The sequence below is a fragment of the Anolis carolinensis genome, chromosome X (assembly GCF_035594765.1).
Source record: "Anolis carolinensis isolate JA03-04 chromosome X, rAnoCar3.1.pri, whole genome shotgun sequence".
NCBI lineage: Eukaryota > Metazoa > Chordata > Lepidosauria > Squamata > Dactyloidae > Anolis > Anolis carolinensis.
Genome location: NC_085847.1, coordinates 2565088 through 2591533, shown reverse-complemented (window position 1 = coordinate 2591533; position 26446 = coordinate 2565088). Strand labels below are relative to the sequence as shown.

The 26446-nt window shown below is 44.1% G+C and overlaps 1 protein-coding gene across 3 annotated transcripts in view; it reads right to left on the bottom strand.

Moving 5' to 3' along the window:
- Positions 1 to 26256, bottom strand: part of LOC103279961 (tRNA (32-2'-O)-methyltransferase regulator THADA) — a 27999-nt gene extending 1743 nt beyond the window's left edge. The window contains exons 1-29 of one of the 3 annotated variants that reach the window (XM_008117344.3): positions 26123 to 26256; positions 25194 to 25371; positions 24495 to 24581; positions 24369 to 24396; positions 23348 to 23496; positions 23111 to 23233; positions 22824 to 22995; positions 21546 to 21685; positions 21209 to 21293; positions 20878 to 21014; positions 20483 to 20680; positions 18115 to 18844; positions 17753 to 17905; positions 16543 to 16652; positions 16215 to 16378; positions 15896 to 16062; positions 14861 to 15046; positions 14605 to 14759; positions 14121 to 14264; positions 13890 to 13994; positions 12999 to 13199; positions 11698 to 11848; positions 11333 to 11573; positions 9436 to 9672; positions 9131 to 9356; positions 6825 to 7031; positions 3206 to 3447; positions 1979 to 2155; positions 684 to 938 (exon numbers count right to left, since the gene is read on the bottom strand). In XM_008117344.3, the coding sequence (XP_008115551.1) occupies positions 684 to 938; positions 1979 to 2155; positions 3206 to 3447; positions 6825 to 7031; positions 9131 to 9356; positions 9436 to 9672; positions 11333 to 11573; positions 11698 to 11848; positions 12999 to 13199; positions 13890 to 13994; positions 14121 to 14264; positions 14605 to 14759; positions 14861 to 15046; positions 15896 to 16062; positions 16215 to 16378; positions 16543 to 16652; positions 17753 to 17905; positions 18115 to 18844; positions 20483 to 20680; positions 20878 to 21014; positions 21209 to 21293; positions 21546 to 21685; positions 22824 to 22995; positions 23111 to 23233; positions 23348 to 23496; positions 24369 to 24396; positions 24495 to 24581; positions 25194 to 25371; positions 26123 to 26244 (5270 nt within the window). In that variant the 5' untranslated portion in view covers positions 26245 to 26256. The remainder of the gene's footprint in view (positions 1 to 683; positions 939 to 1978; positions 2156 to 3205; positions 3448 to 6824; positions 7032 to 9130; positions 9357 to 9435; positions 9673 to 11332; positions 11574 to 11697; positions 11849 to 12998; positions 13200 to 13889; positions 13995 to 14120; positions 14265 to 14604; positions 14760 to 14860; positions 15047 to 15895; positions 16063 to 16214; positions 16379 to 16542; positions 16653 to 17752; positions 17906 to 18114; positions 18845 to 20482; positions 20681 to 20877; positions 21015 to 21208; positions 21294 to 21545; positions 21686 to 22823; positions 22996 to 23110; positions 23234 to 23347; positions 23497 to 24368; positions 24397 to 24494; positions 24582 to 25193; positions 25372 to 26122) is intronic. The other 2 variants (XM_008117345.3, XM_062958439.1) reach the window with 2 other exon arrangements.
- Between the last annotated feature and the right edge of the window lie 190 nt (positions 26257 to 26446).

Genomic DNA, 26446 nt, shown 5'->3' with positions numbered 1-26446 from the left:
AGTTCGAGGCCAGCTCGGAGCCTATGTTTGTCTTGTTTTTGTTCTATGTTAAAAGGCATTGAATGTTTGCCTTATATGTGTAATGTGATCCACCCTGAGTCCCCTTCAGGGTGAGAAAAAAAGGCGGAATATAAATACTGTAAATAAATAAATATTTAATGGTTGGGCACTCAATCCGACCTGGGCTGGCTTCGAACTCATGACTTCTTGGTCAGTAGTGATTTATTGCAGCTGGCTACCAACCAGCTGTGCCACAGCCCAGCTCACCATTCTAGGTTGGTGCTGATAGCCAGCAAGAACCACAGAGATCCCCTTGCGCTTCTGGGATAGAAATATATTTTAAATAATATGAATTTATTACAAGTAAGGTAAAGGTTTCCCTTGACATTTAGTTGTGTCCGACTCTGAGGGTTGGTGCTCATCTCCATTTCTAAGCTAAAGAGCTGGCGTTGTCCGTAGACACCTCCAACGTGGAATGCCATTACCTTCCTGCTGGAGAAGTACCTATTAATCTACTCACATTTGCATGTTTTCGAACTACTGTATAGTGCACCCTGTTGAAATCCACTTGGTTAGTTTTGCCCCTGTTCTCTATACTCTTAAGGTCGTTCTGGATTCTAGTTAAGGTCAACATTGATTCGATTCAGTTCTGAACCAATGATCCAAGTCTTGCTGTTCCTTACCCCTTGGCCTCGAGCTCAGTTAAGGCCCTGCTGAGAGGTATTGTAGGCAGATGATGCATCAACATCGCAAAAGTTTCCGGCTCGTTCCCAAACTTTTCCAGCGAGAGCTGCAGCAGGCTAAGCAGGGCCTTGTTCGCCTGCAGCAAAACACAACTGTTTTGAGGTGGTGTCGCAAGGAGGCTGGCAAAGACGGCGGCTTCGTGCCTCACGGCATGGTCCCCATCTTGGAGAAGGGCCACGCCAGCATCGATTAGACTGAGAGCAAAGAAAAAAAAAACATGTTAGGAAAACTGCCAAAATATGGGGTTATTTATGAAATTATTATTATTATTGTATGACACAGCAAACAAGATAGATATGCTGGATTTCGTATCAGAAAACCACAAGTCGAACACTTCCCAAGTGTCTAGGACTGTGTGATGCAGTTTCGGATGATGCGTGCAGATCCCAGTAAGGTGGCCTTTTGCAGTTGGCAGATCATAATTTTGTCAATGTCTATTTTTCCAAATGCCGGCTGAGATTTTTTGGCATGGCACCCAGTGTGCCCATCACCACTGGGACCACCTGCACTGGTTTCTGCCAGAGTCTTTGAAGTTCAATCCTGAGGTCCTGATAGTGGCTGAGTTTTTCCTGTTGTTTTTCGTCAATGCGACTGTCACCTGGGATGGCGACATCAATGATCCAAACCTTTTTCTTTTCCACAACTGTGATGTCTGGTGTGTTGTGTTCCAGAACTTTGTCAGTCTGGATTCGGAAGTCCCACAGTGTCTTTGCGTGCTCATTTTCCAATACTTTTGCAGGTTTGTGATCCCACCAGTTCTTTGCTGCTGGGAGGTGGTACTTGAGGCATAAGTTCCAATGAATCATTTGGGCCACATAGTTGTGCCTCTGTTTGTAGTCAGTCTGTGCGATTTTCTTACAGCAGCTGAGGATATGATCCATGATTTCATCAGCTTCCTTGCACAGTCTGCATTTTGGGTCATCAGCTGATTTTTTGATCTTGGCCTTAATTGCATTTGTTCTGATCATTATTATTATTATTATTATTAATCAGTATGAAAGCAGAAACAGTTGGGACTCCCTTTGTGGATTTGACTTGTGGATTTAATTATTCATGGATTTCTAGGAATGTCTAGGTCTGCCGGTGTGATGCCATGGTTAACTTCCATAGAGCCATGCTTGAGGACCTAGACATTCCTAGAGAGGACACCATTCTAGGAATCGCTGGGTCCTCCAGTGCAGTTCAGGCCGAGTTGGCCAAACTACTGGTGCCACTCTTTCCATTACATACATACCGGAGAGCCACGCTGCAAAGGGTCGAACTGGAGGATAGTTGGGCTCTCCGAATCAGATCTCCGCCTGCTATTTTCAGCGATTTGGCTGCTGCCATTCTGAGTGCTTCCAACGCAACGGCTTTGCTGCATTGTTCGATTACTATAGCCCATCGTTCCCATATGGAATGATCCTCGCTACTGTCAGGAAAGAGAGAAGTCAATAATAAGATTGAGCACCAATGTCATAGCCTCTTCGTGCTCTTATGACCAGAAAATCCAATAATAATAATAATAATAATAATAATAATAATAATAATAATAATAATAATAAATTATAATAATAAAATAAATCCCATGCCGTACATATAATTAACTTACTGCATATACTCGAGTATAAGCCTAGTTTTTCAGCCCTTTTTTTAAGACTGAAAAAGCCCCTCTCGGCTTATACTCGGGTGAGGGTCCTGGTTGGCTTATATTTGGGTCAGCTTATACTCGAGAATATATGGTACATTTATTATTTTTCTCTATTATTATTGCTACTATTACATTTATTTTACTCTATTTTTATTATTATTAATAATACATTTATTATTTCACTCTGATCTTATTATTATTATTACATTGATTATTTTACTCTATTTATTATTACTTGTATTATTTTCCTGTAATAATAATAATAATAATAATAATAATAATAATAATAATAATAATAATAATAAAGATGAGGGCAGGAATTGTTCTCTTGTGGGTAAGGTTGCGAGGCTTTGAGATATATGAACCAAAATCTGCAATTAAGGATACACTTCGTTATTGTTTTTGTATGATTTCAGCTGTGCTAAAATCATGAGTTCTGGTGGCCCGGAGTGGAGTATCTAGCTAATCCAGAAGGCCAAATCATAATAATAATAATTGTATTATTATCATATAATAATAATATTATTATTTTACTCTATTATTATTAAAAGGATACGTAAGCACATTGACATGGAAGAAGATGAGAATAATGATTGGATCAGAGTTGGACAATCTTATCTTAAATTTGAGCTTGATGTAAATATTCAAAAACATTCAATCTACTGATGCCTCAATTAATGTAATTTTATTGGTATCTATTTTTATTTCTGAAATTTACTACCCTCGGCTTATACTGGAGTCAATGTTTTCCCAGTTTTTTTGTGATAAAATTAGGTGCCTCGGCTTATATTCGGGTCGGCTTAGACTCATATATGGTAATAATCTCCTTACCTCAGTGTCAAGAGGAAAGCAAGGACACACAGAGCCTGGCTCAGAAGTTCTGGGCTGAGACGGTCACTTTCCACCATGGATAACAGGATCTCCATGCATTTTTTGTACCCAGCACCCAGCGTTTTATGGGGAAAAGGACGATTCTGGAACGTTGGCTCGCCGTGGAGGTGCACAAAAGCCTCCAGGTATAGTTTCAGAAGCACACAGTCAGCCTCGCCTTTCAGCACCTCTTCGAGATTCTCCTAATCGACGGGAGAGAAAGAGATTTCGAGTCAGAAGAAAGCACCATACAAGTCACGTTAAAAGAGAAACCAGGGAACGAGAAAGAGAGACAGACACAGAAGTGACAGAGAACGACGTTGTCTCATAGATAATCTGTTTATTGACCAAATCTAGATCTTATCTATACACAAAATATGTATGTGTGTATGTGGTTAGGGTGTCCACTTCCACAGACAGGCTCCCACTTCCACAAAGAGCAATAGCTCCCACTATTATTTATTTATTTATTTATTTACATCATTTATATTCCGCCCTTCCCACCCCGAAGGGGACTCAGGGCGGATCACATTACACATATTAGGCAAACATTCAATGCCTTTTTAACACAGGACAAAGACGAACAACATAGCTCCGAGTGGGCCTCGAACTTATGACCTCCTGGTCAGTGACTCATTGCTCTCCCGTCTGCGCCACAGCCCCGGGCTCAATGTCCCTCCCTCCAATGACATTGTAGGTTATAGCGAGAACCAATGTCTTCCACAAACACCATCCTACCCACCACCCAAGTGAAAGCTTTCATACAAAGACAATTTCATCCTAGATTTTCTGTTTTTTCTCCACCACAGACATCCCAGTGCTTCTTTCTCCATTGGTGTGGAATTTGCATAACCCCGCCCACTGCCTCTCGCTTAACCCTTTTCTATTCTTTTCTATGCCACACAGCAAACAGAGGAATTGATCAGCGACTGAACATACTAGAGAGATTTGAGGAGAATTCACCATGATTTATAGGAGTTGTAGATACTGGGATGTATAGTTCACCTGCAATCCAAGAGCACTCTGAACTCCACCATGATGGATCTGGAACTAACTTGGGACACAGAACCCATATGCTGTGAGTTTTCCAGGCTGTATGGCCATGTTCCAGTAGCATTATTTATTTATTTACCTTATTTATATACAGTAGAGTCTCACTTCGATAAGCGAATATGTTGGATAATAAGGAGAGATTAAGGAGAAGCCTATTAAACATCAAATTAGCTTAGGATTTTACAAATTAAGCAACAAAACATCATGTTATACAACAAATTTGACAGAAAAAAATAGTTCAATATGCAGTAATGCTACGTAGTAATTACTGTATTTACGAATTTAGCACCAAAATATCAACATGCATTGAAAACATTGATTACAAAAATGCGTTGGATAATCCAGAACGTTGGATAAGCGAATGTTGGATAAGTGAGATTTTATTGTATTTATATTACCTTTCTCTACCCCGAGGAGGACGCAACGTGGCTTACAAACAGCACTTAATACAGTGTTTTGAACATAAAAACAAAAGCTTGAGATAAAATTAGGTTAAAATTAATACATACATAAAAAGCATAGTTAAAATACATTCTAACGATAGGACACATTTCCTGACGTTTCTCCTGCATCTGTGGCAAGCATCCTCAGAGGTGTGTTCAGAGGTCTTTAGAAATGAGGCAAGTGGAGTGTATATCTGTGGAATAATGGGCCGGGTGGGGGAAAGAACCCTTGTATATAAATATACATAAAAATAAATAGATATACAATATATATATATATAAACCTTCCTTGCCTAGTTTCTCCATGCCTCACAATCTCTGAGGATGCCTACCATAGATGTGGGCGAAACGGCAGGAGAGAATGCTTCTGGAACATGGCCATACAGCCCGGAAAACATACAACAACCCTGTGATCCCGGCCATGAAAGCCTTCGACCACATATCAACCCTTGTCTGTTTGAAGTAAGTGTGAATGTTGCCATGAGCAAGCTTGTGTTAGCATTTGAGTAGTCTTGCAGACAAAGCCAATCAGTGTTGTTGCCATTGACATCCACAAGCACGTGGACAGTTTCAACAGAAAGGAGGAAACCATGAAAACAAACAAAATCTGGTTAAAAATATTTTTTTTAAAAACCCACCAGAATCAAGACAGTAAATTATTTCTATTACATGCAATATTACTAATAACATTGCAATACAGTAGAGTCTCACTTATCCAAGCCTCGCTTATCCAAGCGTCTGGATTATCCAAGGCATTTTTGTAGTCAGTGTTTTCAAAACATCGTGATATTTTGGTGCTAAATTCGTGAATACAGTAATTACAACATAACATTACTGCGTATTGAACTACGTTTTCTGTCTAATTTGTTGTATAACATGATGTTTGGGTGCTTAATTTGTAAAATCATAACCTAATTGGATGTTTAATAGGCTTTTCCTTAATCCCTCCTTATTATCCAAGATATTCGCTTATCCAAGCTTCTGCCGGCCCGTTTAGCTTGGATAAGTGAGACTCTACTGTATAGTCATATAATATAATATATTGTATGTATATATACTTGTAAACCGCCCTGAGTCCCCTTCGGGGTGAGAAGGGCGGGATATAAATGTTGCTAATAAATAAATCTATATATATAAATGAGTGATGGCATCACGGTGACCAACAAAACAACAAAACTACAGGCCCCCCAACCTCGAAATTTGACAACACAACCCATCATCCATGCCTCTAGAGTCCTACAACAAAAAGAAAAGAAAAATAAAGTTCTAATTAGAGGGAAAGGAATAATTGTTTTTATCCAATTGCTGCCAGTTAGAGGACTAATCTCTGCCCACTCCTAGCAACCAACTCAGCCCAGGGGACAGGCAGACTTAGGCCTCTTCCACAGATTATCTAATTTGCACTGGATTATATGGCAGTGTAGACTCAAGGCCCTTCCACACAGCTATATAACCCATTTATAATCTTATATTATCTGCTTGGCACTGCCACACTGACTCCATACTGCCATATAATCCACTTCAGTGTGCATTTTATACAGCTGTGAAGAAGGGGCCTCATATAATCCAGTTCTAAGCAGATAATATAAGATTATAAATATAATATGTAATAATTACTGTGATATAGAATCATAGAATCATAGAATAGTAGAGTTGGAAGAGACCTCATGGGCCATCCAGTCCAACCCCATTCTGCCAAGAAGCAGGAAATCGCATTCAAAGCAATTAATAATAATACAGAACAATATAATCTCTAAAATCAGGACAGTAAATAAAGAGCAACACTCTGAAAGTATAAGCCACAGCAACGCGTGGCCGGGCAAAGCTAGTAAATAAATACAGAACAACACTCAGAAAACAGGGGAATTCCAGACAGCAAACAACCAGGTGCCAGTTGACACTCCCAAACAAAGGATGCCTCCAGGCAACAACACTGATTGACTTTGCAGCTGCAAGGCTACCCAATGCTAATCAAGTCAGCTAGAACTTTGGGGAGCTGAAGTCCAAAACAGACGGAGGAGCACAGTTTGAGAACCACGGAGAGGGCTGTTCTCATGTGACCCTCAGGGGATGCCAGGACTCACCAGTAGTGTTAGCTGCAGGCCTTTGCCGAGATCCAGTCCTGTTCTCTCCTCTTGTTCATTCACCCACCTCAGGATGGCTACTTGCACGTCAACACTCCCCCTTCGAAGGAACCCGCAAAGTTGTCCGACTCTTTTGGGACATCCCAGCCTGGCTGCTTCCTGGCAAAGGAAGTGGGCACCGTCTTGGTAGAAGGCAGCCAAACCCACCTGGGACAGAACAACAAAAGAAGTTACGATCTCATCGTCCCTCTTCCTTTTCCTAACTTCACTTTATTTAAAATATAAGTACAGAACCTGGAGGCCATTGCTTGCAATAGATGATCTATTTCTCTCTTACCCTCCCTTATCAGTGTGTTTTCCAAAGCCTCCCTCGCTCTTAACCAAGGGAATGTTTTGAAAAGGGAAAAAGATGCCCTTGCATGTTAGGAAGAAGAAAAATATATATCCATTAATCTTATAAAAGCATTTTCCCCGGAAATATTTGTTCATCTCTCCTACAGATATATAGGCATTAACCCCCTGCATGCATTTGCAATCCCTATGTACTTCTATCTATCTATCTATCTATCTATCTATCTATCTATCTATCTATCTATCTATCTATCTACATCTATATATATAAAAGAGTGATGGCATCACGGCGACCCACAAAACAACAAAACTACAGGCCCCCCAACCTCGAAATTTGACAACACAATCCATCATCCACGCCTCTAGGTTGATACAACAAAAAGAAAAGAAAAATAAAGTCCTAATTTGAGAGAGAGGAATAATTGCTCCTCATGCTCTATTCTGCCTTGGTCAGACCACACCTGGAATCCTGTGTCCAATTCTGGGCACCACAGTTGAAGGGAGATGTTGACAAGCTGGAAAGCGTCCAGAGGAGGGCGACTAAAATGATTAAGGGTCTGGAGAACAAGCCCTATGAGGAGCGGCTTAAAGAGCTGGGCATGTTTAGCCTGCAGAAGAGAAGGCTGAGAGGAGACATGATAGCCATGTACAAATACGTGAAGGGAAGTCATAGGGAGGAGGGAGGGAGCTTGTTTTCTGCTGCCCTGCAGACTAGGACGCAGAACAATGGATTCAAACTACAGGAAAGGAGATTCCACCTGAACATCAGGAAGAACTTCTTCAATGTGAGAAAGGCTGTTCGACAGTGGAACTCTCTCCCCGGGGCCGTGGTGGAGGCTCCTTCCTTGGAGGCTTTTAAGCAGAGGCTGGATGGCCATCTGTTGGGGGTGCTTTGAATGCAATTTCCTGCTTCTTGGCAGGGGGTTGGACTGGATGGCCCGTGAGGTCTCTTCCAACTCTACTATTCTATGATTCTATGATTCTACTGATGCCTCGATTATTGTAATTTTATTGGTATCTGTTTTTATTTTGAAATTTACCAGTAGCTGCTTCATTTCCCACCCTTGGCTTATACTCGGGTCAATAAGTTATCCTAATTTTTTTTGTGGTAAAATTACGTGCCTCGGCTTATATTCGGGTTGGCTTATACTTGAGTATATACAACCTTTTGCGACCTTTTGTAAAAGCACTCAAGACGTGGCTGTTTGGTTGTGCATTTAAGTAAACCAGATCTAATTTGCCAAATAGTCACTGTTGAATGTTTTTAGGTTGAATGTTTTTATATTGTGGAATGATATTTTAAATTGTAAGTTGCTCGGAGCACTCTGGTGGAGAGTGACTAATTAAGAAATAAAGTGAAGTGAAGTGAAGTAATATTTATAGTTGAGCTTTCAGCTCACAGCAGGCAGTGCGTGAAGTGTTGTGGTCCACTATATTGAACAGAACAGCCCGGGGCTGTGGCGCAGACGGGAGAGCAATGAGTCACTGACCAGGAGGTCATAAGTTCGAGGCCCGCTCGGAGCTATGTTTGTTTGTCTTTGTCCTGTGTTAAAAAGGCATTGAATGTTTGCCTAATATGTGTAATGTGATCCGCCCTGAGTCCCCTTCGGGGTGAGAAGGGCGGAATATAAATGATGTAAATAAATATTAGCCATTCAATGCTAATCAAGCCAGACAATGTCAACATTCTGACTTGCTTCCAACAGACAAGAGTTCTTTCTCCTACAGATATATAAACCCCACTTGCTTAGTTTCCAACAGACCACACAACCTCTGAGGATGCCTGCCATAGATGCGGGCGAAACGCCAGGAGAGAATGCTTCTGGAGCATAGCCAGACAGCTCGAAAACTCACAGCAACCTTGTGAAAGTGTTGCAATAATGGTATGTTTTTGTTTGGTGCGAAACAGTCTTAAAACCCCTTTTCTTTTTTCGGTAATAGGTGATCAGAGATACCTGAACGGGAGAGTTTCCGCCTTTTTCTTGGAACGGAGAGTCAGCCAATTCGGAACTCACAATCTTCCAGACTCGTTGGGCAAAACTTTGGGAACAGTTTCCCATCAGTAAGGAGACGACTTGGAGATAGGCCGTGCGGACCGAGGGACATCGCTGCAGGCTGGTGAGAAGCCAGAGACGGTCTTCCATCCGACAGGCGATGGTGAGTAAGGCATCAGAAGGGAGACTAAAAGGAATGTTGAAAAAGGTGGGATATTTTAATTTTAAGGGATGGAGAGGATAGCGTTGCTAGAAAAGCCCCTTACCAGTTCACTCGCAGAGCCCGCTTTAGCAGCGCCTGGATTTGCAGCAAACGTCCATGCAGTGCGTTATGAGACTGCGCATCCTCGGGCTGCGGCAAATGGGAGCTCAGTTGCAAGAGGACCTTTCCATAGTCCCGCAGAGGGACTAGAGGCAGCAAGGCCCGGGCCGACATTTCCCGCACGGCGTAAATGGGGTTTCCGGAAAGCTGGGTCAGAGGCTCCAGGAAGCAAATGGAACCGCTGGAAAACAAAACAAGCAAGAACATGAATATTATTGTCAATATTTTCATGACTATTTTCATTGTTATTTTTGCGAGTATTTTTTTCCAGACGTTGCAATTCTTTTGTGAATCTTTTCACGATTGTTTTTGTGAATACTTTTCTGAACCTTTTCACGATTACTTTGGGAATTTATTTCATTATTTTTGTGACTAAAAAAGGTAAAGGTTTTCCCCCTGACGTTAGGTCCAGTCACGTCCGATTCTGGGGTTTGGTGCTCATCTCCATTTTTAAGCCGAAGAGCCGGCGTTGTCCGTAGACACCTCCAAGGTCATGTGGCCATTGGCATGACTGCATGGAGCGTCATTACCTTCCCGCCAGAGCGGTACCTATTGATCTACTCACATTGGCATGTTTTCGAACTGCTAGGCTGGCAGGAGCTGGAGCTAACAGTGGTTGCTCACGCCGCTCCCGGGGTTTGAACCTGGGACCTTTCGGTCTCCAGCTCAGTGCTTTAACGCACTTCACCACCGGGGCTCCTTATTTTTATTTTTTTGTGACTAGTTTCATGAATATTTTTGTGACTAATTTTCTGAATATTTTCATGAATAGTTTTGAGAATATTTTGCGAATATTTTCATGATTATTTTTGTGACTAGGCCCCCAGTAGTGCAGTGGATTAAACCAACTGAGCTGTGGAACTTGCTGACCAAAAGGTCGGCAGTTTGAATTCAGGGAGCTGGGTGAGCTCCTGCTGTTAGCCCCAGTTTCTGTCAACCTAGCAGTTCGAAAAAATGCAACCCCCGAATAATGGATACTAAGAATACTAGACATAGTACAAATGGAAAAGTTAACACAAAAGGGAAAAACAAAACAGACTGGACAAACTTTATAAAATTCCTAACAAAAAGAATGGATTTTATGATAGACCTGTCCAATATATAAAGTAGATTAAACGGAATGCATAAAGACACCAATTAATGAAAGAGACAACTCCGAAGCCAAGATGGGAAGTATAACCTGATTTTTTTTCTCTCTTTTCTTCTTCTTTTTTTCTCTTTTTTTTTTTTGGTCTTTTTTAACCTCTATTTTTATGTTTATTTTTCCTCTTGATACTTTCCCACTTTTCTATTGATATATTGTTCCACCACTTTCAATGTATCATGTTTCACTATTAAAAAAATTATTCACAAAAAAGAAAAGAAAAAAGAAAACATGCAATAGGTACTATGCCAGCAGGAAGGTAACGGCACTCCATGAAGTCATGCCGGCCACATCAACTTGGAGGTGTCTACAGGCAATACCGGCTCTTTGGCTTAGAAATAGAGATGAGCACCAACCCCCAGAGTCAGGCACGACTGGACTTAACGTCAGGGGAAAACCTTTACTTTTAGGCTTATGATTATTTTGCTGAACATGTTTGCAACTATTTTTGTGTGCATATTTTATGCAAATATATTTGTGAATAGTTTCATGATTATTTTTGTGAATACAGTTTGCAATAGATTGTTGAAATTATTTTTGTAAATATTTTTGTGCATCTTTTCATGGTTATTTTTTCGGCTAGTCTTTCTTGGATAGGAAGGACACGAAATGTGTGTATAAGCAATTATATGTGAAAGAAAGGCTTGCGTTGTATATTCCTGGGATAGTGACTCCCGATCAATGCTTCCTCGCCTACCTGTTTGGCACGTCTGCACTCGGCTGCAGTTTGGCCAGGAAGGTAAGGATGGCATAGAGCGAGGGGTATAAGCACAGTTTCCCTCTCTGGGTCCCTTCGGATGCAGCTGAGGTTAATTCTCCAAGCAGAATATTCCTCAGCTGAGGATAGGAGCTGAAAAGGGCTTCGGAGCTTAGTCCTTCTTGGCTAGCGCTGTCCTCCCGCGTTCGCTTTTGACCTAGAAGACGAACCGTCAAGGAACCTGAGAAGAAAACAAAGCCGGAGGGGAAGAGAAAAAGAAGAAAAAACAGGAGCCTGTTGCTGTCCATGAACTCATTGGCCCTGATCAATATGTCAAGAGAAGGAAAGGCCATGGAAGCACTCACCAAAGAGCTGGATGGCTGCGTTTCTCATGGCCCAGCTGGGAGAGCCCAGAGCCTTGAGGAGCAGCGTCATCATGGGGGCAATGTATTTGTGGAGCGCTGTTCCAAGGCCCGAACCACGAGCCAGCGTCTGCAAGACGTGGACCGCTGAGACCTACACGGGGGAAACCAGAAGGGATAACCCAAGCGTTTTTGGGCTGATGTTGACTTTTTAGAGGTTCTTGTCTCGGCTCTGAATTAGGCCGAGAACATGATCACCAATTGTCTTGGCATGCTGCGAAATAGGCAGCAAGTAGTGAAGAACAGGAAGGATGTTCGCCTTTTCTTTCCAAACCAAATGCATCCTTCCATATGTCCAAATATACCAGACCTGATCATTGTAAAATGGGATTGAAGGCCAAGTACTGGAGAACCACTCTGTTGTAGATCAGTCACCAGAGGCTGATGGTTTAACTGATGATTCAGAAAGGATTGTGAGCGTTCCTGTGGCACAAAGTGATGGGTCATCAAGTCTGGGAAATGATGGTTCTCTTTGTGAGAAAACCACAGGGCTTCAAGGGCAGTTAGAAGTAGCAACAGAAATAAGGGATCGAGTGAAGAGCTGAGTGATAAGGAGGATTCCCATGGGAACCCTCCTGTAGCTATGGAGATCAACAACCTGGCCCATATCCACACTGAAACTTGCCCTGTCACTTTATAGTTTGATTTCCGTTCAGATTATTCTTTCCTGCTTGTCATGTCTATTTGATGTATGTTCTGTTCTGTAATAGACACTCCCTTCATCAGTTTGACTGTCGCTCAGACTGTTGTCCTATATTGGACCTTTTAACGCCTTGGATGATTGTTTAATATTTTAATTATGTCTATTTTAGATAATGACTTAAATGCATTCTTTGATGTTTTAACTGTTGATTTTATGATATTGTATGATTGTATTGAGCTTGCCCCCATGTGAGCCGCTCCGAGTCCCCGTTGGGGAGAAGGAGGCGGCATACAAAAATAAAATAATAATAATAATAATAATAATAATCAACAAAAGTCTTTGGTTACAAATCAGAGCCGAAAATAGATTCCATCATTCAGAACGGGATTCCGTCATTACATGGGAAAGCTATGAAGGAAATTCACGGGAAACGGAATGCTTTCATGGGTGTCTATGAAGCAACAAGTTGTTTATTTTAAGGTCAATTCAGGCAACACTGCTTTAGAGTGAGAAGCTAAACTAAGCCTGAGTTCTCTTGTTCCTGGTTCAAGCTTTGATTTTGGATTTAATATAGCCGGGAATTTCTGGACAGGTTCTTTACCTGAGGCAGGTCCACTGTCTGGTCCCAGTTGCAGGGAAGAGGCTCAGCGGCCAAGGCCAGCAATGTCTTCACACAACTTGCCAAAAGAGGCCGCGACTTGGTGGGGTCTTCTCCGGCCACGATGCAGAGGAAGAGCATGGGGAAACCAGCTGCCCTGCGAGTAATGGACCTGCTCTTGGGGTTCTTTAACAACGTCAAGCCCTAGGGAAAGAGAAACAAATGGAAGGAGCCCGTTGTCTTTCCAGATATCACAGAGCAATAAGAAATCCCGTTGGCAGTTATTGGCCAGGGTTTCTGGCAGATGAGGTTCAAACAACCATTTCGGGGGACCAAGCCTCCGAGAGAAGCCAAGGAAACCCAGCGATAGGGTCGGCTCAAGATGGAATTAACGTCAACGCATGCAACAAGATCAAGCTTCATTGGTAAGCATTGCCTTGGCAAGTGGCAATGGCACAGTTCTGTTGATGTAATTGTTTGTATGTAGTATGAAATTGTACTTATAGTTTAAAGCTGGCTGTCGGTGTGTGTGTCTGTAATCCAGTAGTGAGACAGTTAAAGTGCATAGAGTGGAAATGCATGGCTAGTGATACATGACACGATATTTGTCATGTTTAAGATAATACTGGAATGTGGGATGGTACTTCTCATGCGGGCTGTTGAAGAAGTCGGACAAAGAATTGCTATGGTCCAGCAAATTGTGTAAATAAGACGTATATATCTGCAATAAAGTTTAAGCCGCTGTTTCAGCTGACAACTGGGAAGTCTGGAGTTTGTTCCGTGCATCTGGTAAACTGCCAGGACGTCAGAGGAGAGAAATTGAGACCGAGAGGTGATTCAGTCTCAATTTAACCATTTCCTCACAAGTTCAATATGCAAAAGTAAGACTAGTACCTGAGTTTGCATTGTTTCGGGGATAGCTTGCAGTTTTTGGTCTGGATGCCTGAGCAAAGCAGTACAGAATTTAGTGAATCCCATGCTGCAGCCCTCCACTGCGCCCTGCAATGAGAAAGTGGAGCATTTCCTATTTAGCTATTCAATATCATTATCAATGATCAGGATGTGTGGGCAGAGATGCAAAAGCCGATGTTGCCTATTTTATTTTTTTAAAAAGCTTGGTCTTACCCAGTGACGGCACTTCAGCAAGGTATCCTGGAAGATCTCGGCCGCCAGATGGACCACGCGAAGCGGCAGGAGTTGCCTGCCGTTTCCAGGTGGCGCTAGAGGCAAAACCTTCTCAGCGAGTCCTCCCAAGAGCAGCCCAATTTCCTTGGTAGATTGGGAGGAAAAGATAAAATTGAACCAATATCAAAGCTGTTGCTTCCCCTTCCCTGGTAGAGCTCCATCCAATGCTTCCAATTCCCCCAAAAGTAAGACCCATGAGGTGACTGGGTCATTCTTAGAGAAAGCTTGCTCTGAACAAATCTCTCCAAGAGAATACCAGGATGGAGTCACCATAAGTTGGAAATGGCATGAAGATACATAACAAACAATACAGGAAGAATGAGCCGTGCCAGGGGACGGTTGGAACGCAACCTACAAAACAAGAAGCCAGGGTCTCCTGGCATCTCCCCAACTATGCCCCATTCCGGCCTTGACTATGGCTCACTTTCACGGAGACCCAGCAACAGGTGAGGATGAGACTGTGCTCCTCGGAAAGCAGGACTGAATCTTCTTCCAGCGCCTCCAGCGATCCCCACTCCTTCCCAAGTTGGATGAGGGACCCGATTGCATTGCCCATGTCTGCAAAGGAAGGTGCCGATGCTGCAAGGAGAACCACGGGAGACTTAGTGAGCCGGAAGCAAAGCAGAAAAACCCATCACTTCTCCCGCATCTGTAACCACAACCAGCCAACACAATCGCACCTGATTGGTCTATGCTTGATGACTGCTTCCCTTGTAACACGCCCAGGAGAAAGCTGTTGATGTCCTTGGCGGTAGTCACCAAGCCACTGAGGAACGTTTGCCAACGCGGTGCCACCTGCAACCTCCGCATAGAGTCCAACACTTCTGGGACCTCGAGTAGACATCGCCGCAGAGCCAAAACCACACCTAAGGAGGACCCAACACTGACTACCAAGTGGTGAACTTCCACAATTGTCGTTCCTTCTTTGGAACCATCTCTGATCAATTAACAGCAAAATAAATCGAAAGCAAAATGTACTCAGAAACACCCATCAGCAACCAATGTGGAGATTGTGCAGGAATGTCAAATCCCAGCATAGTCAATGGCGAGGAACACTGGGAGTTGCTGTCCAACAACATCTTGAAACTCACATGAGACATGGTCTCCATGTTCTTCTGTTCTAACCCTTCACTACCAGACCCCTGCTCCAGAGAGACTATGCCCTTGTGAGTCTGGCCATATCGAGACAATTGAGCACGTGCTCCTCCAGTGTATGTTTTATAGAGATATTAGAATCAATTTCATCACTCCTTGGCTTTTAAAACATCCAGGCCGCACTGAAAGATACTACACCTCTCTGCTGCTCTCAGACTCCTGTTCTGCGATAACCTATAGTGTCGCCAGGTTCTGTGCGGCAGCAATTTCCATCAGACGGACAATGACTGACCCTGCAGGACCTGTAGCCAGAGCAATCTGTTATAACTGAAATACTGCAAATGCTCTCTCTATCCCCCTCCAGAGCCTCTTAGTGGATCGATATTTACTATTTGTTGACCCTGCTAATAATCTGCTTTTAATTTGTTTTTATTATAACATGTTTTTAACTTGTTCTTTTATTTGACTTTTATGGGAACTGCGATTCCCCTTTTCAGGCACCTGTGCCCATTTCCATATATTCTGGTCATAGATCGTAATAAATTGCTGATGATGATCACTACCAACCAGCATTTCCATTCCCTTCTCTGAAGTTGCTTAGGTACAATACTAGAACTGACCATGGATTGGTGTGGTGCAGGCGGCTTTCAACAAGTTCTGGCGAGCAACGGCAAAATGGTCCTGTAGCACCGCGAAAAGATGCTCAAGGAAACAGAGGCACCGGCCTTGCTCCGCCAACTCCTCCTCGGCTGTTGGGAATAGCTGTCTCAAGGCCGAGACGTCTAGTCTGAGGAGACAAAAAACGCAACAGTAATGGTGACCAACTGCTTCTTCTCAGCAGAACGAAATGTGTATGAATGTAACACATTTCGAGCAAGGATTCCGGATGGGGGTACTGGATAACAAGGTGTGAGGGAGAGTGAAGAGGCAACATTTTACTTTTGGAGGATGGTTTTCATCAACACGGCCCCTGATTCTGCCTCCTGAACCCGGGGGCTGCTGATGGCTTCTTGGGCCCGCTGAAACAGTGCGGCGGCGGCAAGGGATGTCGGGAACGCTGGTGGGAAGTAGCAGACAAACAGCTCGGATGCCAACTCACGGATCTGCAGAGAAACAAGAGACTCTGCTAAACCAAAATAATGTTTTCGAGCTGTGGAGGATTGAATCATGAAGGGCTTGTACTTATATATTTCATCTTACTTAGACTAGGGGAACAAACTCTTAAATTCCCAAAGAAAACCTTTGGTCCCATTTCTGGACCCAGTACCTCATTTGTACCGTCCTGTAAACAGCTCAGCAACATCAGCGTGTTGGCTTGGCAAAAATAATCCCAGCGGCCCTTGCTTCTGGCCCAGTTTAGGAGCATGGCCATATCGCCTGCAAAAAGCACGTTACACAGGAGGGTGAAGGAAGTGGAAGGAGAAGGGAAATAGCAAGCTCTGAGGCACGCTGTTGCACTCTGGCCTGGATTCACCTGGATTTACAACACACAGGAGCCCAATAGTACTAACTAAACAGTTTGCTGAGAAAAGCAAATATAAAAAGGCCAAAGGTAATATCAAAAGCAGTGTCCAAAAAGTAACAGGAAAAAGGCACTCAAAAGACAATAGTTCAAACAGCAAAGTTCTGCTCAAAAGTGACAAGGTATACGAAAAAACCAGGAATAAAAACTTTGGCATAAATCCATAACCAGGAATATGGGAACTTTGTTCAAAACATGAATCCAATAACATGAGTACAAGACTTTCCCAAAGATTTTAGATATAGATGTGAACGTGGAACCAAGTCCAAGATCCATACGGTAATACAGCGTTGCCTGCTCTGAAAAATCCTTTAAGACCCACAAAGCCATTAAGTCATGCCTTTGATACCTGCTCTGTTGCTTCAAGGATTTCTCACTCTGTTTTTTGGATTTTTCACTGTGTTGTTTCTCACTGAGTCTCTGTGACCTCCGTAATCTGTCTCCTTCCTCCCGGAGATCGAGCCTCAAACTCCTACTAACTTCAGGTGTGTTCCCAGGGGAAAGATCTCTCCCTTCCGGCTCCTTATCTTCCGTTGCCAAGGAACGACTAGGAGAAAGGTTTTCGCTATCTTCTGATGCCACAGCATCTCCCTCTCTGCTCTGCTCTGAAGACAGACCCATTTTCCCAGGCAGAATCATGATCTAAAATCCCCTCATTTCCCACACTGGAAAACCCATCAGTCCTCACAACCTCTGATAAAACAATCCCCTCGCCTTCAGACATGCACTCCCAAGGAAGGTCTGCCTGGCACCCTCTTTGTAAGAATTAAAATGCTGGGAGTTACAGCAGTCCGATTCCACTTTAGCTGTGGTAGTTCCACCCTGTGGGATCCTTGAATTTGTAGCTTAGTACTTGTGTGTAAATTCAGGGAGGTGAATGAGAGACTTCGGCACAGACCCACCAATCCCGCATGGCCCGGTTCCCAGCTCAACCATCGAGCACAAAAGGACTCACGCGGAGGCTGTCCCTTCTTCCGCTCTGGACTCCATGTGTCTGTACAGGTTTCCATCACGGCTGCCAACAAGAGGAGGGAGGTTTTCCTTCGCTGGTAGTTGGACCCTGGCGTCACAGAGGACAGGCAGAGCTGCATCAGCCACTCAACGAAATCTAGATTGAGAGAAACCAATGCTGGGTTTTGTTTCATGGTGTGCAAAGCAGGATGAGAGAAGGGGAGACACAAGTTCAACAAACAGTTGGTTCATCACTATGTAATCACAACATTATGATTTCACTAGGCTCTCTGATGCAACTCTGTAGTACGTTTCCTGAGCATCATCCATGGTCCACTGAAAGTTCAAGAGAACGGGCTGACTCACCTACCGCTTGTATCAGAGAAGCATCTCGGTGTTCTCCAGGTTGCTTTGAGACTTCCAGGTTGCTTTGAGACATCTTGTTCGAGGCTTTATCCCGAAGTATGGCAAGGGAGCTGTCCCTCATCCTGACCAAAGCCTTCTTCATAGATGCTTGGAGCAGCTGCCGGAAGGCGGAAGAATCGCAGTTCAGGTTGAGCAGCAAGAATTCCTTCAGGAGACGGATTTCTGTCCCGGTCAGGGCCTGGTTGGTCCTGGGGGTGGCACAGAGCAGGCTCAGAGCGGCCAGGCGAATGTTCTCTTCCTCAGAGCAGAGGCACGAGTCCAGTCTCTCCAGGGTGGCGGCGTCTGCAGGCAAGGCCCCGGCGACTGCTTTCTGAGCGTTCACCAAGGCCACCCAGGCCCGGAGCTGAGAGGCATGTCCGCCGCAAAAGCTTTCAGCCAGCAAAGCGGAAGAGGCAGGGAAGAGCCTCAAGGTGCAGCCAAGGAGGTGGCTGGAGGCATGGTTCTGAAGGAAAGCGTTGGAAGACATCAAGGCGGCGGACAGGGTTGGCAGCCAAGGGCGAGCCCACTTCCGAGACAGTTCCTCCTCCGAGACGTGGCCCTGGCCTTCCGTCCAGGCTTTGCGCTGAAGCTGCAGGATGCTTTTGTACACCTCCGCCGCAACTGGGCACAAGTGGTTGGTCGAAAGGCAGCTCAAGAGGTGCCCTGGGAGATCCTTGTAGAGATCGAGAACCTTTGCAAAGAAAAGATGGAAGCTAGGAGACCTTAGATACACAACATGGAGGCGGGGGCAGGAAAACAAGAAAGAGAGAGCAAAGGTGGAGGCATTTTCAGAAGAGGGAGAACTCCAGACAACAAGGGCCAGTTAACACCTCCCAAACAGAGGATTGCCTCCAGGCTATCTCACTGACGGACTTTGCAAACTTCATGGCTACTCCAATGCTTATTCAAGCTTGCTAATGGCAACGTTCACATTTGCTTGAAACAGACAAGGGTTCTTTCTCCCACCCTGGACATTATTCCACAGGTGTCAGGATGTGATCACCCAGCATTCACACTAGCTGAACTATTCCCATCCTGCCAAAAGAAATTGGGGTGGAGGTAGCCTAAATGATAAGAACCATCTGGCTAGGAGGATTGATTTATGGCCATGATCTGGTTTTCAAGCCTGGGAAAGAACTATCGACAGATAAGTGTGAATGTAAAAGAGGGGGCTGGGGTAGTTTGATATGCTAGGGTCCGGGCGGAAATTGATTAGTAGCAGCTTTGTGCTCGTTTTGGCAAGAAGGATTTCAATTCAGCGTTTCCACGGAACTACCTGTGTGAGCATTCATTGTGTCCTATAGCTTCCAAGGTGTTGTGACTCAGCCACAGTATAGCCAGAGTGAGGATGAAGAAGGGGATTCTGGGTTTCAGATACAAGAGCCAGTTGAGCCAGAAGATGGGCTGCAGGAAGATGGCATGGGAATACAGGCTGATTCAGAGGCTCGAGAATTGCAGTTTGAGCAGAATGAACTGTTGACCCCAGAAGCCATAGATAACAGCCAGGATGACATTCCTATGGGAATTAATGAGCAAGAGATGTCTCAAGTCCCGGTTCAGGTGCAAGATAATGAAGACCTTGAATTATCTAGGGCTGACCAGTTGTTATGGAGAGGATTTCAGGTCCGTAGGAGTGAGAGGCTGAAAGAAAGAGGCCACTTCTGTGAAAAGAAATGCCTTCCTGGGGTGCTTTTAAAAGTGTGTGTTTGCAGATAGCTCTTCGTCAAATCAAATCCTCGCCTCATCTGTGTGGATGTTCTTGTTTCATGCCTAAGAGAAGTTTCCTGGATCTTTGTACCTTTGGGCCTTTGTTTTTGAGATCTACTGTCTACTGCCTTGACTTATGGATTATTAGATTGCTATGGTTTATGGACTAATGGATTTTTATGGCTTATGAACTAATTGGATTCCTACTGACACTTTTACTGCAACTTTGAAAAACCTTTCAACTGCCTGTTTTGATTTATATATTTGCTTTTGCTCAATAAAACTTCAAAAGACTTTCTTCTGTGTCTGACTGAGTGTCTATAGCAAGGTGAACTACTCTGAGGTGCGACACAAGGACTGACATATATATACGCTCCACTTGCCTCACTGGCAACAGAACTTCAAGATGCCATTAGCCACAGATGCAGGTGAAACACCAGGAGAGAACGCCGAACATGGTCCCGAAAAGCTCACAGCAACCCATAAGATCATTGGCTGCTCACCCTGGGACATGTTCCTAGCCTTTTGCAAAGACTCAACAGCCCTTTGGGAAGATGGCAGAGGGATCCAAAGAGCGATAGTACCAAAAAGACAACTTTCCCAACATGCCTGGAGTGCTTACCTTTTCAGGGCCCAAGTAGGGAAGAACCGAGACAAGGGCAAAATATCGGGCTCTAGCCTGCCAAGGCATTAGGATCGTCCTCTGCAGCAGTTCTTCATAGAAGGGTCTCTCCTGGGCTTCAAAGTGGTCACATTCCAGACTGTAGCTCTCCAAGAGCAGTTGGAAGGAGCAGCGGACGGACTCCGATATCCCTTCGACCTAAAAACAGAGGAATAGGAAGCAAAATGGTCGGCGACTGATGGGACCACAAATGCAGCCGCATCTTTCTGCGGATTATTTAGGGATTCGATTCAGGCGTCCTCTCTGGAAATGTCTAGGTCTTCCTATATTTGACTCCCATCAGTTTCAGCTGCTCTTTCCCTATAAGGCGGGATAAAATAAACCCGATATCATACCGGGCTCTCTGCATTGTTCCAGAGCAACTGGACCAGTCTCTGGAGCAGGCTGGAAGTGTCGGCCAGCACCCGGTCGCCCTTCGCTTTCCAAATCTCATCCAGACTTTCTCGGAAACTTTGAAGCCACAGAGAGAAAACTGCAATGAGAGACAGACAGTAACTGACCCACAAAGACTATGTTCACAACACTTTAACGTTGACGGAGATGGATGTTTGGATGGAGCTTCAGCGGAGAGTATCCCTTTTTTCTAATCCAACTTGCCACACCAAAGGGTCCACACTGCAGAATTAACGCAGTTTGATCCCGACACACATTCTTTTAACTGCCTACCTTGAAAGCAGTAGTAGTGGTGATCCATTGGCTCTTCCATCAAGGCTAGAACGACTGGGAAAAGCACATCCAGCAAGAGGCAAGCCTGCCGAAAGAAAAACGTTGATTGGAAGTTGACCACAGAACGGCACCGGAGGACCTAGAAAAGTGTTCTCCCAGGTTGAAAAAAAATTAGTGTATTCATTCTATTAGTTAGTCCTTCGGGAGATGGAGTGGGGTATAAATAAAGTATTATTATTATTATTATTATTATTATTATTATTATTATTATTATTCCGTTTTCATGAGGCTATGCTCCAAATCCCAGTGACTATGACTGTATTCTTTTAAAGCTGACCTGTTTGGGGCCGTCCAGACGGCAGCTCAGGATCTCCTTCTTGCAACAGGACAACAAACCCCGGGTCAACACCAACGTCTCCAAACCATCCGGATTCCAATCAGAAGGAACCACACTGAGCATCCCGAACCGGCATTCCCCTAGACAGGAAAAAAGATATCCACTCTCAGTAGGTAAATTTGGTCATATCCTGTCCCGTCCACATAAAAACGGACAAGCGTAACCTGTGGCCGGTTCCAAAACAGGCACGGCTATGTTTGTGGGGACTGTATCTCCCAGAAACAGGCAGGGATATGATCTTTCAGAAAGTCTGGACCTAAATCAGCTTCAACCAGGATCCAGATTCTGTTATTAGATGGTGTTGTTAACTGCCTTGAGTCCCAACAGGGAGGTAATAATAATAATAATAATAATAATAATAATAATAATAATAATAATGGGGAAAAAGTATGGATTGTTGATGTTGCAATCCCAGGCAACAGCAGGATTGACGAGAAGCAACTGGAAAAGCTGACACAATATGAGGATTTAAAGATCGGACTGCAAAGACTCTGGCACAAGCCAGTCAAGGTGGTCCCAGTGGTGATTGGCATACTGGGTGCAGGATCTAAAGACCTTGACCAGCACTTAAAAATAATCTGTGCTGACAAAATTACCACCTGTCAGCTGCAAAAGGCCACCCTACTCGGATCTGCACACATTGTCAATATATCATATAGTCCTAGACACTTGGGAAGTGTCCGACGTGTGATCCAATACAAAAGCCAGCACAGTGATCTCGTTTGCTGTGTACTCATCTGGTTGCCAGCTGCAATAAATCACTCTGACCATGAGGTCATGAGTTCGAGGTCAGCCCGTGTCGGGGTGAGCACCCGACAATTAAAATAAAAAATAGCCCCTGCTTGTTGTTGACCTAAGCAACCCGAAAGATAGTTGCATCTATACAGTAGGAAATTTAGGTACCACTTATATGTGGGGAGGCTAATTTACAACACCATAAAAATCATCCAGCCACCGTTGGAATGAGGAAGTTGCCGTTGCAGTGGACGATGAAGCAGCTGCTCCCCCTGTGGCCGGAATCAAGCATACCCTCAGGAAGCTGGAGAAGGTTTAAATTGCCTCTGCGTCTGTCTCTGTCTCTGTTCTATGTTTATATGGCATTGAATGTTTGCTATGTATGTGTAGAATGTGATTTGCCCTGAGTCCCCTTCGGGGTGAAAAAGAAGGGCAGAATATAAATACTGTAAATAAATAAATAAATAAATAGTTTGTGGGTACCTTCATAGTTGTCCATTGTCCCCTCCGCCTCATGGATGATGGAACCGCCACCTCGATCCAGCAAGCGATAGAGGCTCAGAACTGCTCTGGCGCCTTGTGTTGGCTTGGGCGCCGTATTCACCAGCATACTCACAGCAATGCCCACCAGAAGACGGGTGTCCTTGCCGGCGGACTAGAACGAACCAAGGAGAGGGGAATGTCCTGAACAAGACTCCTTGCAAAAAGCGTGAATTGAAACGATACGTCCAGTCCGCAATCCCAGGTTCCCTGCTCTCCCAAACGGTCACCTTTCCCACCATGATTTGCAGCAGAGATCCCAGAATGCTTTGCAAGACGCCGGTGTTGTCCGTCCCATCCCATGCAAGCCTTGAAACCTCCTTTGGCATCCACTTGAACAGCTGCAGGCAGATCTAGAGAAGTGACAAAGAAGGCCAAGCATCCTTTATCCAGAATTCTGAAATCAGCAATACTGCAAAAATTGTTCCCATGGATCTAGGATTGTAGACGAAATCCCGTTTTCTTACCTTGACGGTGAGGTGCTGCCATTCCTCGTTCCTGGCGCTTGGGTCCTTCAGGATGGCATCAAAGGTGGCGGCAATACATCGCAACACCGGCATGAACTTATTTGTCCAGTACCGTCGCCCCATGGTGCTTTCCTCGATAAAGATGCACACTGGGTATCATAAAAAAAACAAAACACCGTCGCTACAGACTTGAACAGTTAAGAAAACCTGTCTAAATCCTGTACTGATTGAGTGCCCACTTGCCTAGGGTTTAAAAATTGGAGACTGAATCTTTTTATCCCACCGCTGCCAACAATTGTAAAGGATCTGAATTACGAGGAGCTGCCACCAATTTGTAATGGAGCTAATTATGACTGCCACCAATTTGGAAAGATGGAACCACCAACTGAAATGATCTAGCCACCAAAGACTCAGGGAGGAGACCTTTTACTTTTACTTCTTTTCTTCTTATTCACTCTGGTTTATAATATATATATGACAGAGGCTTCGATGTTGGAAAAAAAAGAACAAGTTTATTTAGGAACAAAGCTTAGTGGTTACAATGATGTTTCTCTCGAAGAGGTATTCTTAATTACAGTTACAATACTTGAATAAGATGAATCAACTCTCTAAAATATTACTTCTTTTACTTAAGGAAACTCTATTCCTCAGCCACTTTTATACCACAGTCACCCCTGTGATCTGCTATCACAGACTCTCTCTTCCTTACTAGGACACAGATTATATCAAATAAGTCACCAAACTTATTTTAAATTGACTCAAAATGACCAATTGAGTCTCCCTGATCCCCTTAACCTAGGATCAGTCTTCCCTGTGCCTCATCAGAGCACAGACTGACTCTCTTTTTTAAACTCTGCTCTTCTTCAGCAAAACGTCAGTTGGCTCCGCCCACTTCTCCATGGCAACCAGCCTCTGAGTGCTGAGAGGCAGCAACTGTAATACTTACCCTTCTAAAAAACAAACACACAATTAAACATAACATTTGTAAACCAAAAATTTGTACTTCATTACAGAGACTTACCTGTCTGCAGAGTTTGACGCGACAACGGCTGAAAGGAGAAGGAAAAAAGCAGGTTGGGCATGGATTCAAACTGAGCAACCATAACCCACCCAGCCTTGTACTTTCATTTCACCAATCTCTTCTCACCTCGTTGTCTTTGGAGAAGTAGTCCATGAACTCGCTCACTTGTTTGGAGACCAAGGATTCGTTTCCTTCCGCTAATTTTGTCACGATCTGAAGAAAGAAAATTATTTACCTATTATTATTTATTTACAGTCTTTATACCCCACCCTTCTCACACCGAAGGGGACTCAGGGCAGATTACAGAACGCACGCACGGCAAACATTCAATGTCGGTTATACAATTTGCAAGGACAGACAACACAAACAGAGGCAACAGCATTTGTCGCATCTTATTTCCGGCATCTTGGAGGCCACGGGGGATGTTATCATTTCATCTTCCATGCTGAGGAGTCCTCCTGATCAATGTCCTTAAGGGCGCCTTTATTACCTGTACCTATTTATCTACTCGCATTTCTGTTTTCGACCTGTGAGGTGGACAGGTGAGCTGGGGCTGACGGTGGGTGCTCACCCCGAACTGTTGACATTTCAATCCGGGAGAAATATTGGTTGGAAAATTTATCAAATCGCATATTTTTGTTGCGAGGTGACAACTGAGAAGGCTCTTAACAGTCAAGGAGCCACCCTTGCCTTGCCTCCTATGAATAATAATACTTATTATTATTATTATTTACCCTCTTCTCCTAGGGTATCCACACTCTTGGCATACATCTTATTCTTTTCATGTGGCAGTGAGTTCCACAGTTTATCCATGAGTAAACCCACCTTCTCAAGTCGGCAGAAAGTGCTGGAGCTGCCGGTGGCCTCGATTTGGCAAGCCACGACGCAGCGAGCCAATGAGAGTACAGTGTCACCGTCCAGTTCCCACATTCCTTTGCTCGTGCCGGCCAAGATCTGGAACGCCTTATCCAGGTTTCTCTCCTTGCATCTCTTCACCGAGCCCCTGCAAGCAAAGAGAAAGAGGCAAAGCAGTGATGCCAGCACTAGCTTTATAAAAAGCATGTTCAACATTTACACAAATGACCAGCCACTGGCAGAAGGGACAGAGAGTTTCCTCTATGCTGACGATCGTGCCATCACCGCCCAAGCAGGGAGCTTTGAAATGGTTGAACAGAAGATATCAGAAACTTTAGGTGCTCTTACTGGCTATTACAGGGAACATCAGATGATTCCTAATCCATCTAAAATGCAGATATGTGCTTGGGAAGTGTTCGACTTGTGATTTTGTGATACGAAATCCAGCATATCTATCTTGTTTGCTGTGTTATACAATAACAATAACAATAATAATTTATTTATTTGACCAGTCATATGACCATTATAACTGTACCCCCAATTAGCTTCTGACACGTTAAATAAAGAAATGTCCAAATCATTTTTTCTTTATGGCTCCAAGAGGACCTGAGGTGCATGTGCGTACACTGGAGAATTAATAGTTTTGTTCAATGTGAGGAGTTGTAGTTTTACAAGGTCTCTAAGGGCCCTATATGCCAGGATCTGATCCCAGGTTCTTCTGCTTTAAACTGGATTATATGACTCCACATGGCCAGATAATAATCTGGGATAAACAGAAGACCTGGGATCAGATCCTGGGAAGTGGGATCTCCATGGGCAGTTCAAATGCCTGGATTCTCCCTTTGGCAGATGCCACCCACATGGCCCCTTTGCCCCCTTCTTCCAGGCGCTGCTCTCACCCTGCGAACATCCGGAGCTGCTCCAGGACGAGGAGGGCACTCTCCCCGGCTCCTTGCCGGCCTTCTGCTTCGGACAGGACCCGAAAGAGGACTGATCCTGCCTCTGGATCTTCCTTGGCCATCCTCAGCCTTGGCCACCCAACCCGGAAGTGGGAATATCAGGCTGCAAGGAGCAAAGAAAGAGTGGAGTTACAAGCACGGCAGCGCCACCTATGAGCCAGAGACAGAATTACATCCCAATTGGTATATTTTCCCCATCTTATCTTTTTTCAATATGTGGTTTCATTTTTAAATGGCAATTAGAGAATGAGTTATTACTTGTAT